The sequence below is a fragment of the Myxocyprinus asiaticus genome, chromosome 26 (assembly GCF_019703515.2).
Source record: "Myxocyprinus asiaticus isolate MX2 ecotype Aquarium Trade chromosome 26, UBuf_Myxa_2, whole genome shotgun sequence".
Classification (NCBI taxonomy): domain Eukaryota; kingdom Metazoa; phylum Chordata; class Actinopteri; order Cypriniformes; family Catostomidae; genus Myxocyprinus; species Myxocyprinus asiaticus.
The window spans coordinates 42,185,026-42,200,136 of NC_059369.1; the positions used below are offsets into that span (position 1 = coordinate 42,185,026).

The window sequence follows — 15,111 nt, forward strand, 5'->3', positions numbered from 1 at the left end:
ACAGCAGCGGTCTGAATTATAAATGACAACTACATTTACAAGATTGTAAGCAAGATCAACTGCATTAAGTTTTTTTCCCTGAGACAGATAAATGAGCAGAGGGCACTTGTGACCTCTAAAGATGTCTTTATTAAATTAGGTGTCTCCCTGGAGCCCTGCAGTTCTCATTGTCTGCCGACAGGGGTCAGAGATGAGGCAGAGTGTGCTCGGGCCTGTCACTCAACAGACAGCAGAAGCAGCAGAAATGATCGCACTGGAGCCCGGAAGTGTGTGTGACCCTCAGCATTATTTCACACCAATAAAACCATTTAAACAGCGTGAGAAATGAAGTGATATATTTATATCTCTGTGTTCCATATCTGTGAATCAAAACCGGTGGATAAAGAGTGATTTTGGAGGCGGTAAGTGAGAGAATAAGCTCCAGATCTCGATTGAAAGTAAATTATGACAGTGTTTGCGTAGCTGCGATTTATCAGCTGCTTTTAAATTTGTTATGCTGATTTAAATTTGATGCTGAAAGACTTTATTACTAAAATATGCGTTAAAGTAAAGGACGATTGAGTATTTAATAATCAGATGGCGTGTTAGATGAAGGGTGTGACGGGACATTAAACTGAAAGAGAGATAAATAAATCAGTGTGTTGTAATGATGATTGCCACTCGATTTACAGAATAACAAAGGATCTCTATTTTCAACACAGCTTTGATTAAAATTTTAATTTCAAATGTTTGTTATTGTCAGCTGTCCTAAAACAAATGTGGGTAATCAAAGCACATTTCCTCATCGCAGGCCAGTGATTCTGTAAAATGTGTGTTTGAATTAATTAGAGTTTGTGTGAATGTATATAATGTTTATTATGTACATCTTTTTACTGTGTCAATAAAGCTTCTTTAATTTGAATCTGTAGATATTAGAAGCATATTTTTCACTCTGTATAGATCATTCAGTAAGTTACAACTGTCTGGTTTAAAACTGTTAATCTAATCTGTCAGAAAGTGAAACTGTGGGTGTTTTTTTATTTTTTTATTTTTTTTTAATCAGATGATGGGCAGCTAAATCAGCCATGTGCTCATAATTACAGATAATTATCATTCAGGATAATGACTTGAGAAAATGTAGGAGACCGTGCAGCATTATTATCTTTAATTCATGGTTTTAGCACAGCTTTATTACTTAAAAAATTAAGTTAATAATATAATAAAAAAACAATGGTAAATAATTTTAATTTTGGGATATATTGCTCACTTGGAATTGGGGGTGGGCGAGATATACAGGTATATACACTGGCGGCCAAAATAGTGATGGTGCTGTTTTTTACATCAGTAATGTCCTGACTATACTTTGTGATCAGCTGAACGCCACTTTGGTGAATTAAAGTACCAATTTACTTCCAAAACAGCAAAATATGTACATTATTCCAAACTATATATATATACTATATATATATATATATATATATATATATATATACTATTGGAACATGCATTTCTAACCATATGGAAGCATTTTGCATAACAGCAATAGAAACGCTACAAAAAAAAATTAAAATACTGGTTGACACATTTCTACACCCACTGTACCTTCTTTACACCTGAAGGTACTAATATGCTCCCTTTATGGATAGATAAGGTATAAATAGATTGCGGTTGACATAAAAAGGGTATAAGTGGGTTTATCTGTGAGGGTACTGCTCCAGTGACAAGCTGTTGTATCCCTAAAGGTAACATTTTTGCACATTTTTTCTGACAGTGATATGGTCTTGTTTAAACAATAAGAGGTAGTTGGGCTTTTTTGTTATCATAAGTTCAGGCCTCTATTAAAGCTAGATTAGTACTGGTAAAATTCAGAGATCTTGTTCACGGGGTTTATAAGTTAATGATATATTTAAGATTATTAATTACAGATTGAAGGAAGACTATTTCTGTGTAAGACTGGTTACATGAATGGATATATGGCCACTCAAACAGCTGTTTCATTCTGCAGTGCCCCACTTACTGGCATACTTTCCTTTCTGGCTGTGGGTATAATCACTTACAACGTGTCTCTCTCTCGTCTCTCTCTCTCTCTCTCTCTCTCTCTCTCTCTCAGGCTTCAGGCTGTGGATTCCTTTGAGTTCAAGCCCAACAGGTTCGGAGAGGATGTCATTGTGAGGAACGCTCTGTGTGGTGAGTCATTTGTCACTATTACTGTTGGTCATACTTATGGTTAGGCATTTGGACAAACCCCTAAACGCCCCTGCACACTCACGGCGAAGTGCGTTTTCGTTCTTCGCTCATAGCTAAAAAGAAGTTCAAAACAGCTGAGCAACGACCAACTGTTTGCAAACATTCAGTTACCGGCCACACCGCTGGGGGAGGCATTTAGAGGAGCATTTAAATATGAGGTCGCTCAAGACAACAAGTGAAACATCAACTAATATGACATTAAAATGTGTCATTGATGATTTCATGCCTCACTCTATGAGCAGAATTCACTCAAGCAATAAAATAAGCTGTTTTAACCACTCAGTGATGATTTAAAGTAATGTATATGGAGTAGATAATGTGTGATTTGTTATGTTTACCTTTTGAATTGATCGATTTAATGAGCTAATATGCTGTACGCGGCCATAATATGCACTGATTACACTGTGTTATTGTAATTTTTGATGACACTGATACTACTGCAAAAATGGGAGTGTTAAAAAGTGTCAATGGGTGGAGTACAAACAAAAGAATGATGATAGGCAAATCTTAATTTGGGCAGATGTGTGAATGGCTTTTGCTGCAGACGGCACATGAATAAAGCAGCATATAAAACAACAGAATAAATGGGCACTTAAGAGTATTTGAGTAGATTTGTATTCACATGATCACATGATCTTAGAAAATGTATCTACGCGAACAATCGTACAGATCTAGGTACATTTGCATAAGCTCACGAATAACCTCCATGCCGGTGGGTTGATGTTAACTGATCATAACTGACTGAATGGGAATTAGCTGTTGGCCTCAAAGTAGGTGAAGCTCCAGGTCACATCTACCGATGACATGGACCAGTGGCAGTAAGAAGATGTTTAGCAGACGGTAAGAAGTTTTCCTGTAAGGTTTGCACTGGCGAGCTGTTACAAACCACCGAAATGAACTCAAAAACATCTTCGTTTTCACCCGATTTTGTTCTAATTGACATCACACCCGTTCATTCTTCGATTTCATATGAAGTGTGCAGGGGCCTTAACGCTAAGTATAAGCATGAAACCCATTTTGTACATTTGTACTACAGGCATAAATGATACCTCAAATTATGTGGCTTATTGAGGACAGGTGCTAATGGATGAAAGTGATTACTTTTCGAAGTGATCCGACTTATGATTTTCGCTTGGTGGATGATAAAACGAGCGAAAAAAATATAGTAGATTTACCCTAAAAAAAAGGTCCCACACAAAACCAAGGCTCTTTTAATTTGGACCATTAAACAACCACTTTTGCAACCACATAGGAATGCCCTGGCAACCACCCTATTATCAGAATGGCAACTTTTGGACAGGCAAGTTGTTATAGCCAACGATGGTCACTGAAATGAAAATGCCTGCAGCTGTATGTTTACTGTGATTTCAGTGCGTTAATTCATTCTATCCCAGTCCCAAAATTCTGCAAAGAAATGGGTGCACATGAATTGCATTTAGAGGCATTGACCATACACATCTCTCTTTGGGCTGTTTGGTCTTGTTTTTCTGAATGATTTGCATCTCAGAGGTGTCTATGTAAATAAGATGCTGAGTTTCAGCTTAAGCCGAAGGCCAAAACTTCTTCCCTGTTTAACCTGCAAGACAAAAGATACAGATTGGTAGCACTGTTTTAGTAATACCAGTGTAAAAAAATGGTCAACAGCCCAATGGGTTTGTTGTGAAGGACAGGCCAAGTGTATTAAAGCAGGTGTATTATTTATAGTGCCACAGAGACACAGTGTTCACAATTTAGGAAGAAATCAACCTACAAATGGCTTATTATAGTTGTCTCTGCATATTAAGCTGAGGTAGGAGAAAATATTTGAACACTGAAATCGCTTCACACTTCAGCTTTAAACCTCATTTAGTTAGGCAAGTACAATCGGCTATAGTGCAAAATATAAAGCATGCACAATGCGTCGCATTTGCTCTAATAATTAAAAGGACATGTCTGTGTGAATCAGCGTTAAATCTGTCTGGAATGGCAGTCCAGTGGGAGTCATGTCTGTCTGTCTTTCTCTGTAGGCGAGAATGCAGTCTTCAGGGCACCGGTTGAGGGATGTGGAGCAGCAGCAGCCTCTGCTCAGCGGTAGGGAGGAGGAAGTGGCAGCCGGCCGCATCTGGTTCATCCAGGACAGCTGTGGTATGGTCTGCGCCTTCATGACCTGGTTTCTGGTTATGTACGCAGAATTCGTGGTGAATTTTGTCATGCTGCTCCCCTCCAAAAGCTTCTGGTACTCTCTCATCAACGGCGTGGCGTTTAACTTCCTGGCTGTGCTGGCGCTGACGTCACACCTGCGGACCATGCTGACAGATCCGGTAAGAAAGACTTTGTAGGATGAACAGGAAACAGTCAGTGTTTAGGTACATATTCTTAGTTGCTTACATTTTAGATTTTTTTTCTCATAAGACCTCATTCCACTGATTGACGTAAAGTATATTATGTTTATCAGGGAGCTGTTACCAAAGGCAACGCCACTAAAGAGTACATGGAGAGTCTGCAGCTGAAACCAGGAGAGGTGATCTACAAATGTCCAAAATGCTGCAGCATTAAACCAGAGAGAGCGCACCACTGCAGGTAAGACAACCAGATGAATTATAACTAATATTTTAACAGATCAGAAGGGATCTGGGGCCAGATTCATGAAAATCTACTTAAAAAATTAAAAGTAGTTCATTAGAAGGTATCTGTTATAAACTTTGACTGTTTAAAAAAAACACTCTTAAAGGGATAGTTCACCCAAAAAGGAAAACTCTCATCATTTACTCACCTTCATGCCATGCCAGATGTGTATGACTTTCTTTCTTCAGCAGAACACAAATGAAGATTTTTAGAAGAATATCTCAGCTCTGCAGGTCCATACAATGCAAGTGAATGGTGATCAGAACTTTGAATCTCCAGAAAGCACATAAAGGCAGCATAAAATCAATCTGTATGACTCCAGTGGTTTAATCAATATCTTTTGATACGATTCAATCAGTTTTGGGTGAGAACAAACCAAAATATAACTCCTGTTTTAGTATACATCTTGCCATTGCAGTCTCTAGGCACGATCATGATTTTAAGCTGGTTTACACTTCCTAGTGCTTGATGCGTGCACAGAGCACTAGATGGCACTATAGGAAGTGTAATCGAGCTTGAAATCATGATCGCCAAAGAGACCGCTGATGTCAAGATTTATAAAGAAAAGGAGTTATGTTTTGGTTTTTCTGTTCTCACCCAAAAATGATCATATCACTGGATTTAACCACTGGAGTCGAATGGATTACTTTTATGCTGCCTATATGTGCGTTTTGGAGCTTCAAAGTTCTGGCCAGTATTCACTTGCATTGTATGGACCTACAGAGCTGAGATATTCTTCTAAACGTCTACGTTTGTGTTCTGCAGAAGAAAAAAAGCCATATACATATGGGGTAGCAAGAGGGTGAGTAAATGATGAGAGAATTTTCAGTTATGCGGTTATAATCAGTGTCACATTACCTTGTTTCTTGTGTTCAAGTATCTGTAAGAGATGTATCAGGAAGATGGATCACCACTGTCCCTGGGTCAACAACTGTGTGGGTGAGAACAATCAGCGATTCTTTGTCCTCTTCACTGTAAGTATTTCAGTATTGCAGTTTTTCATTCTGGTATTGCTGACCTGTTTGAGGCTCAGTTGTCTGGACAGGTTTCTTATAGATTTTCTTCGTTGTTTGACATTGAAAAGATTACATTGTTATTTTCTTAAATGTTTATAAAATGTGTTTATAAAATGGATAGTTATGGCTCTAACATATGATTGGATTAGCCTAATTTGAGGCCATTTTAAAAGTGCATAATCAGTTACATTTTATATCAGCGTGCCAATCATTTTCTCATAAAATTATCTTTGATCGATAAGTTATTGGCAACTGTGAACAGCCTAAAGTTAAAGGGATAGTTCACCCAAAAATGACAATTCTCTCATCATTCTGCAGAACATAAACGAAGATTTTTAGAAGAATATCTCAGCTCTGTAGGTCCATACAATGCAAGTGAATGGTGACCAAAACTTTGAATCTCCAAAAAACAAAGGAATCTTAAAAGTAATCCATACGACTCCAGTGGTTAAATCCATGTCTTCAGAAGCGAGAAAACAGATCAATATTTAAGTCCTTTTTACTATAAATCTCTACTTGCAAACAGCCCTCCTAAGGGCTCCTCTCTCCTAAGAGTTCTTCTTCTTTTGTTTTTGTCGATTCACATTCTTTGTGCATATCGCCACCTACTGGGCAAGGAGAAGAATTTATAGTAAAAAAGGACTTAAATATTGATCTGTTTCTCACCCACACCTATCAAATCGCTACTGAAGATATGGATTAAACCACTGGAGTTTTATGGATTACTTTTATGCTGCCTTTATGTGCTTTTTGGAGCTTCAAAGTTTTGGTCACCATTTACTTGCATTGTATGGACCTACAGGGCTGAGATATTCTTCTAAAAATCTTCATTTGTGTTTAGCAGAAGAAAGAAAGTCACACATCTGGGATGGCATGAGAGTGAGTAAATGATGAGAGGATTTTCATGTTTTGGGTGAACTATCCCTTTAAAGGGGTCACACAACGGTGGCATCTGGAGGATGACATGGCACATTCTAAAATGAATGTGCGCAAACCGCCACCCACTTATGTCTCCAGAGGCTGCTCAAAATTGTGCTGTGCAACGTAGCGCCACTTACAAAGTTTTCCAATAAATGCAACCCAAATCGAAATCAAATGACATAGATTTCTTACTTTAGCCGTGGCTAGAAGATGGTTAGAATTTTATAGCATTTATAGCTTTAATGAACTCAACCAGCAACATTTTTTTCCCAAATTATTTGTTACAGAATTAGACTAGATTAAATAGAATATGCACATTTAAAAAGCTTTTTCCTGTGTTTACCTCCTCAGATGTACATTGCCTCCATTTCTTTGCATGCGCTCTGTCTCAGCGGTTTCCACTTCATCACCTGTGTTAAAGTCCAGTGGAATGGTGAGTAATAGACATTTGACACTTACACTCCAGTACTGAAGGAGAGATGATATCATAAAAGTGCAAGACTGTGCTGTGTCACTGTAGTGTTTTCACACAAGCCATTTGGGGCTCAAGATAATAATTTGAAACAGCAATATTTGCATTTGTCTGCACTTTTTCAATTGTTTTTCTATGTATACATGTGGAAGACTGCGATTTTTGACCATTGTGCCTTGTCTCGCTGTTTTTGTGCCATGATTTTAGATGGCGTGGCAAGTTAAAAAGAACTTTAACTTCTAAAAACGCATCTTCAGACATGCTGCATCTAGCTTTAACTGCGCAACAACTAGTTCAGTCTGAATGCCCCCTAAACCGCGTTCTTTTTTTTTCGAGGAAGGGTCATAAACGGTTAAAGCAAAACCTTGTTGACGCACCTAGTGTTTTGCCCATGACCCCATTTGACCATTTGCGTTGCATGTAAACATGTTTACTGGCATTCTGGTGCCTTATAATGTTTGCATTTCTTTTGTGCATGTCTGTTTTGACATCAGCTGGAGAAAAAAACTGATAATTTCAAATCTCATGTAAATGCGTTGTCGGGTTTTTAGAATGAGCAGATTTTTTAAGCATATTGTTGTGCATCTAAACACTCATTCTGTCTGTTTTCATCTTGCTTACTATTTGCAGTCTACAAGAATTACTTGTAGAATTTGGGAGAGTGTGGGTTTCAGAGTTCAGTGTTGTCAGAGTATATGTTGACTAATGAGATTGTTTTCTGTACGGTTCCTCTCTGTGCTTTAGAGTGCAGTGATTTCTCTCCACCTGTGGCAGTGATGCTGCTGATATTCCTCTGTCTTGAAGCACTGCTGTTTCTCACCTTCACTGCTGTCATGTTCGGCACTCAGATCCACTCCATCTGTAATGATGAGACGGTGAGTTCACATACACAAGCCTCCAGAACTCCTCTGGCCACTTTACTCTATTCACTTCTGATGGTACGGGACTTTTTGAGCTGAGTTTGGCCTTAAACGAGGGATGATTTACAGTCAACTGACCAAACAGGTACAGTAGATTAGAACCCCAACATGAAGGGGACTTGTATCAACCTGAAGGTGTTTCTTTTGCTGCTGATTTTACATCATTCCACTTATTACAAGACTGCTTATCAAATAAATAAAAACTTTGATTTGAGTCTAAGGATTTTTTTATGTAATAAGGAAGAGACTGTGAAATGATACGAGAGACACACCACCAAAGCTATGTAAAATAAAAAAAAATGGTTGTCTGGGACAGTGGTCAATTATACAGTTTATTGGTCATTATACATAAATATTTGACTGGAGAAAACTGCGACATCTTCGATTTGACTTTTTAGAATAAAGTATCCCAGAGAGCTGTATTTTAAATATATGGGTGTTTCTTCCAATTCCAATTTTTAGCACTGTGGACTTCTAGAAATAAAGTGTTGATAAAACATTTTTAAAGTCTTACTAGTTTTTTTTAATTGTCTACTAACATTTTCCAACAGTGTTACTGTACGTACATGCATAACAGGAGATTTGTCATGCAAATTCCCACCACAGTGTCATTTTGCTGATGGAAATGACATTTTAGAAATAAAACGTCTGACTTTGGTGTTGTCCTAATTGTTTAGCTAACAATTTTATGTATTCTTAAAAAAACTTTCCACGCTTTGTGTTATTTGGAAAAATGACAGCTTGATTGGAAATTACACCCTATATATTCTGCTCACATTCAAACATCTTCAGACATCACTTATTCAGACGTCTCATATTTCATCTCAAGCATGCTCTTCACTGATGCGATTGTCCACTTGGTTAACAAGTACACTAACTTTTGCAAAAAAACTTTATTAGGGGCAAAACTGTTTGGTGTGTTGGAAATGACACCACAACTGCGGGACAGTCATAATTTTTGAAAAACTGATAGAAATAATTTTCACACTATATATATAAATATATATATATATATGTGTGTGTGTGGAAATTATTTCAGCTTTTCAAAAATTACGACTGTCCCGCAGTTGTGGTGTCATTTCCAACACACCAAACAGTTTTGCCCCTAATAAAGTTTATTATATGTAAAGTCAGAAGTTTACATACACTTTGGTTGAAGTCATTAAAACTCATTTTTTTAACCACTCCACAGATTTAATACTAGCAAACTATAGTTTTGGCAAGTCATTTAGGACATCTACTTAGTGCATGACACACAAGTAATTTTTACAACAATTGTTTACAGACATATTGTTTCACTTTTAATTGACTATATCACAATTCCAGTGGGTCAGAATTTTACATACATTAAGTTAACTGTGCCTTTAAGCAGCTTAGAAAATTCCAGAAAATGATGTCAAGCTTTAGGCAATTAGCTTCTGACAGGAGGTGTACTGAATTGAAGGTATACCTGTGGATGTATTTTAAGGCCTACCTTCAAACTCAGTACCTCTTTGCTTGACATCATGAAAAAAAAAAACAAAAAAAAACAGCCATGTCCTCAGAAAAAAATTGTGGACCTCCACAAGTCTGGTTCATCCTTGGGAGCAATATTCGAACGCCTGAGAGTACCATGTTCATCTGTACAAACAACAGTAGCAAGTATAAACACCATGGGACCACACAGCCATCATACCATTCAGGAAGGAGACACATTCTGTCTCCTAGAGATGAACGTAGTTTGGTGCGAAAAGTGCTAATCAATCCCAGAACAACAAAAGGACCTTGTGAAGATGCTGGAGGAAACAGGTAGACAAGTATCTATATCCACAGTAAAACAAGTCCTATATCGACATAACCTGAAAGGCTGCTCAGCAAGGAAGAAGCCACTGCTCCAAAACCGCCATAAAAAAGCCAGACTACAGTATGCAAGCACATATGGGGACAAAGATCTTACTTTTTGGAGAAATGTCCTCTGGTCTGATAAAACAAATATGGAACTTTTTGGCCATAATGACCATCGTTATGTTTGGAGGAAAAAGGGTGAGGCTTGCAAGCCAAAGAACACCATCCCAACCGTGAAGCATGGGGGTGGCAGCATCATGTTGTGGGGGTGCTTTGCTGTAGGAGGGACTGGTGCACTTCACAAAATAGATGGCATCATGAGGAAGGAAAATTATGTGGATATATTGAAGCAACATCTCAAGACATCAGCCAGGAAGTTAAAGCTCGGTCGCAAATGGGTCTTCCAAATGGACAATGACCCCAAGCATACCTTCAAAGTTGTTGCAAAATGGCTTAAGGACAACAAAGTCAAGGTATTGGAGTGGCCATCACAAAGCCCTGACCTCAATCCGATTTTGTGGGCAGAACTGAAAAAGCGTGTGTGAGCAAGGAGGCCTTCAAACCTGACACATTTACACCAGTTCTGTCTGGAGGAATGGGCCAACATTCCAGCAACTTATTGTGAGAAGCTTGTGGAAGGATACCCAAAACATTTGACCCAAGTTAAACAATTTAAAGGCAATGCTACCAAATACTAACAAAGTGTAACTTTGACCCACTGGGAATGTGATGAAAGAAATAAAAGCTGAAATAAATCATTCTCTCTACTATTATTCTGACATTTCACATTCTTAAAATAAAGTAGTGATCCTAACTGACCTAAGACAGGGAATGTTTTCTACGATTAAATGTAAAACTGAGTTTAAATGTATTTGGCTAAGGTGTATGTAAACTTCTGACTTTAACATTATATATATATATATTATTTATTTATTCTTTTTGTTTAATGGGTAATGCATTTTCATAGTTTATTGAAAGTCTGGGTCTGTGACTAGGCTAAAACCTGTACATAAAAGGCATTTTAAAAAAGTACCAAAAATAAATGATGAATCCTGGTAAAAAGTATCCAATTCAGTTTTATTGAGACTTTCATATAACAAAAAGAAAAAAAAGTTTAAATTAATTTTAATAAAAACCCTTGTGACATGAAAGTGCCTGAAGTAAAAATGATAGTTCACCCATTTACTCAGCCTCATGCCATCCCAGATGTGTATGACTTTCTTTCTTCTGCAGAACACAAATGAAGATTTTTAGAAGAATTTCTCAGCTCTGTAGACCCACACAATGCAAGTGAATGGGTGCCAAAATTTTGACACTCCAAATGGATAAACAGATCAATATTTAAGTCCTTTTTTGCTAGAATTGTTTCTAGCAATATGCATGAAGAATGTGAATCACCAAAAACACAAGAAGAAGAATGTGAAAGTGATCTGTTTCTCACTCACACCTATCATATCACTTCTGAAGACATGGATTTAACCACAGGAGTCTTATGGATTGCTATTATGCTGACTTATGTGATTTGTTTGAGCTTCAAAATTTGGGCACCCATTCACTTGCATTGTATGGACCTACAGAGCTGAGATATTCTTCTAAAAATCTTCATTTGAGTTCAGCTGATGAAAGAAAGTCATACACATCTGGGATGGCATGAGAGTGAGTAAATGATGAGAGAATTTACATTTTTGGGTCAACTATCCCTTTAAAGAAATATACTGTAAAGGGTCACACAGAATCAACACCCACCAAACTCTGATGAAAACATTGCAGATTACAGAAGGATTTAAATTAAATTCTATGCACCCCATAACCCTTCCAATTTTTCCTTTTTATAACTGCATTTTGAAATAGTTTTGAATAAATGTTGTTTAATTTAAAGGAACGATAGCACACATTTGAATTATGAATTGCGTTGATTTTGACAAATGTGAAAAATACCAAGTGTGCAGATTTAGTGTGGGTCTATGTAAAACCAGTGACAGAAATTAGATGTGCATATTTACTTAAAATGAGACATTATTCCTCTAAATTTGGCTATTAGAACATGCAGACCATATTAACCATAACTTTGCATTTCCTGTTTGACCTGCTCAGGAAATCGAGCGGTTAAAGAATGAAAAGCCCACATGGGAGCGGCGCGTGCGATGGGAGGGGATGAAGACTGTTTTCGGCGGTCCACCCTCTCTGCTGTGGTTCAACCCTTTTGCTGGACTCCGACTCCGGCGCCTGCTGATGGTCCGCACTCGGAAGGGCGGGTCCGAGTTCTCTGTTTGAACGAAGAATACTGTCTATACAGGCATGAACGTCTGCTTTCATGCCTATAATCCTATTCATACAGGACATGAGACTTCTTCCTTAATACTGGTGCAGGTTTGGAGGTACTGCAATGAAAACCTGTTCAATAACTGACGTCACCCCTGGAACAAAAAGGCTCCGACTCGATACAGCCCGGCTGTGTCCACATTATTACCTCGTAAGGTGGATCGTACTTGTTATGCTCATTTTGTCTTCATGAATGTTCACATTAATGGGTTTTAAGTGGACTATTTTTTGTTGTGGTTTTGTTTAATTGAGCAAAACGAACTTTATGGAAATGTAACTTGGAAATATTTGAAGGGTGTCTATATCCGTTATTCAGCCTACAAAAATTGCATCTTGCTATTTAAATAGAGCTACTGTGTGACAAATACCACGTTCCATTTGGTTAACAAGCAATTGTTTTTTAAACAGAACTAGATCATAAACCAAAATTGAAATTTGGAAAGTAATTCGTGTTGCCAAAAACGGTTCTTGGGTGAATCTCATGAAAACTGTTGAGAAATGTCTGTTTCATATTTCAGCCCAAAATCAAAAGAAAAAAATAAGACATTATATTAACAAAGAAATAAAATGTGTGTATTTTAGGATGCTGGAGATAGTTTGCAGTGTAACATTATTTTCATGACAATTAAGCACATTTTCCTCCCACAATTGTCTGCTGTTATCAAAAAAAAAAAAAAAAAAAAAAAAATATATATATATATATATTACACACACTACTGGTCAAAAGTTTTGAAACACTCATTCTTTATTATAATTTTTTTTTCTTCACATTTTAGAATAATAGTAAAGTCATCAAAACTATGGAATAACATAAATGGAGCTATGAGAATTATGTTGTGACTAAACAAAATCCAAAATAAATCAAAACTGTGTTATATTTTAGCATCTTCAAAGTAGTCGCCCTTTGCCTAGAATTGTCAAACATGTACTCTTGACATTTTCTCAACCAACTTCTTGAGGTATCACCCTGGGATGCTTTTTAAACAGTATTGAAGGAGTTCCCATCTATGTTGGGCATTTATTGGCTGCTTTTCTTTATTATTTGGTCCAAGTCATCAATTTCTTTTTTATTAAATTTTAGTTTTATAATGAAATAAATTAATATGGTAGCACAATTATATTTTTGTCTACAAAACTAATTTCAAACATTTAAGCATACGCCTTCAGATCAAAAGATTTTTAAGATCATGAGAAACATTTCAGTCAAGTGCTTCAAAACTTTTGACCAGTAGTGTGTGTGTGTGTGTGTATATATATATATATATATATATATATATATATATATATATATATATATATATATATATATATATATATATATATATAAATTATAAAGTGTAGGTATTTTATAAATTATTATTTAATATTTATATAACTAACATATCTTTGTTCATTTCAAATTACATTAATTAGAGTAAGATTGTATGGAAGACAATTTGGGGAAATAAAATGTTTGTTGACATGAAAATAATGCAAAAAATCATGGTCCTGAAAATACAAAATGTAATACAAAATAATAGTACAAATTAAAAAATAATATTATTTTTGTCGTTTGGTTTTGGGGTTAAATTCGACCTGGGCATGTCTTCACGAAATTCACCCTCTTATGTGTTAAACTAGCTTGCAGCTAGCTTCTTGGCTGACTTTGTCTTATCTTTAGCACGTAACCTAAATAATGAAGTCATTTTAAAATCATCTGGTCTTCATGTATTGTAGAGACAATTATAGCCTCAGTCCGTAGTCTGGAAATGAATGCCAGTCCCTAAAAAATACTCTGCTAGATTAATAGATGGTGAAAGTATGTAATTCCTACCTTGACCTTAGGCTGTTCTGTGAGATAAAGACAAATCACATTATAGCATAATTAAAGTATGCCCTTTGTGCACAAGAAGCCCAAGGTACTGAGCCAGGAACTCTTAATAAACATATAGATTACAGTTGTAACACAATGCAGTAAAATGAGGTGATCTGCAGGCACGTTACTCTGTGGATTCCTCAATACTTAGACGTGTGAGCTCATTAAGAGAATCAATTATGCTGCACATTCACAGAGGTTGACTATCATGTTTTGTTTTATACTCTTTCTTGTCGTTTCATGTTTTCATCTTCACTTTTATCAGTAGACTGCTTTACATCTTTTAGATTAGAGAATCTTGACATGGTGACCACTACGTTTTTTTTTTCTTGATTTTTTTTTTTTTTTTTCTGAAAATATTTTCAACGCTGGAACTGTTTTGGCAGGGTTGACACAGCATGTGCAGAGTCGTAGCGATCGCACTGCGTGAATCTCCCAAACCTGTCAAGAACACGTGCCGGTCATACTTTACCTCAAAATCAAAAGAATAAAATCAATAAGTGCATATAAAGTTAATGAAGTTTTACAACCATGAATGTTTTTGCATTGTGATGAGCACATTTTCCATCCGAAGTTCTTATTATTGTAATGTGGAAAAAAATTATTACAATTATTTATTTGATAAAACGGTTGTCATATTTGTTGTATTAAAATATACATTAAATTCAGCATATTACTGTATTACAGTAATGATAATGTAATAAAAAATGGAAGAGAATAATAATTTAGAATAACGAAAATTACAAACAAAATCTAAATGAAATCATACAGATGCATAACGGTAATGAGAATTTGAGTGGAAATTGCCATTAAAATATCACAATGCAAAAACTCTGAATGGTCCTAAAAATAGCCTTCATTTTCTAGACACACCAAGAACATATTCATAATTGAAACCAAAATAAATAAATAAATGCAAATAAAAGGCGGTGCTTGAGGATTATATCTCAG

The 15,111-nt window shown here is 36.4% G+C and overlaps 1 protein-coding gene across 1 annotated transcript; it reads left to right on the plus strand.

Moving 5' to 3' along the window:
• The first annotated feature begins 239 nt into the window (after positions 1-239).
• Positions 240-13,543, plus strand: LOC127416925 (palmitoyltransferase ZDHHC7-like). Its single transcript, XM_051656529.1, has 8 exons — positions 240-401; positions 2,090-2,166; positions 4,233-4,526; positions 4,661-4,785; positions 5,708-5,804; positions 7,119-7,200; positions 7,984-8,114; positions 12,078-13,543. Exons 3-8 carry the CDS (start codon positions 4,239-4,241, stop codon positions 12,255-12,257), a joined length of 903 nt encoding a protein of 300 aa, XP_051512489.1. The 5' UTR covers positions 240-401; positions 2,090-2,166; positions 4,233-4,238; the 3' UTR covers positions 12,258-13,543.
• The last annotated feature ends 1,568 nt before the right edge of the window (positions 13,544-15,111 follow it).

What these genes read in the sequence shown, in the direction of transcription:
- LOC127416925 (XM_051656529.1), top strand. Translation starts at nt 4,239, where the DNA reads ATGCAGTCTTCAGGGCACCGGTTGAGGGATGTGGAGCAGCAGCAGCCT. An exon ending in GGACCATGCTGACAGATCCG is followed by an intron (nt 4,527 to 4,660) that starts GTAAGAAAGACT and finishes TATGTTTATCAG; the next exon opens with GGAGCTGTTACCAAAGGCAA. An exon ending in GATTCTTTGTCCTCTTCACT is followed by an intron (nt 5,805 to 7,118) that starts GTAAGTATTTCA and finishes TTACCTCCTCAG; the next exon opens with ATGTACATTGCCTCCATTTC.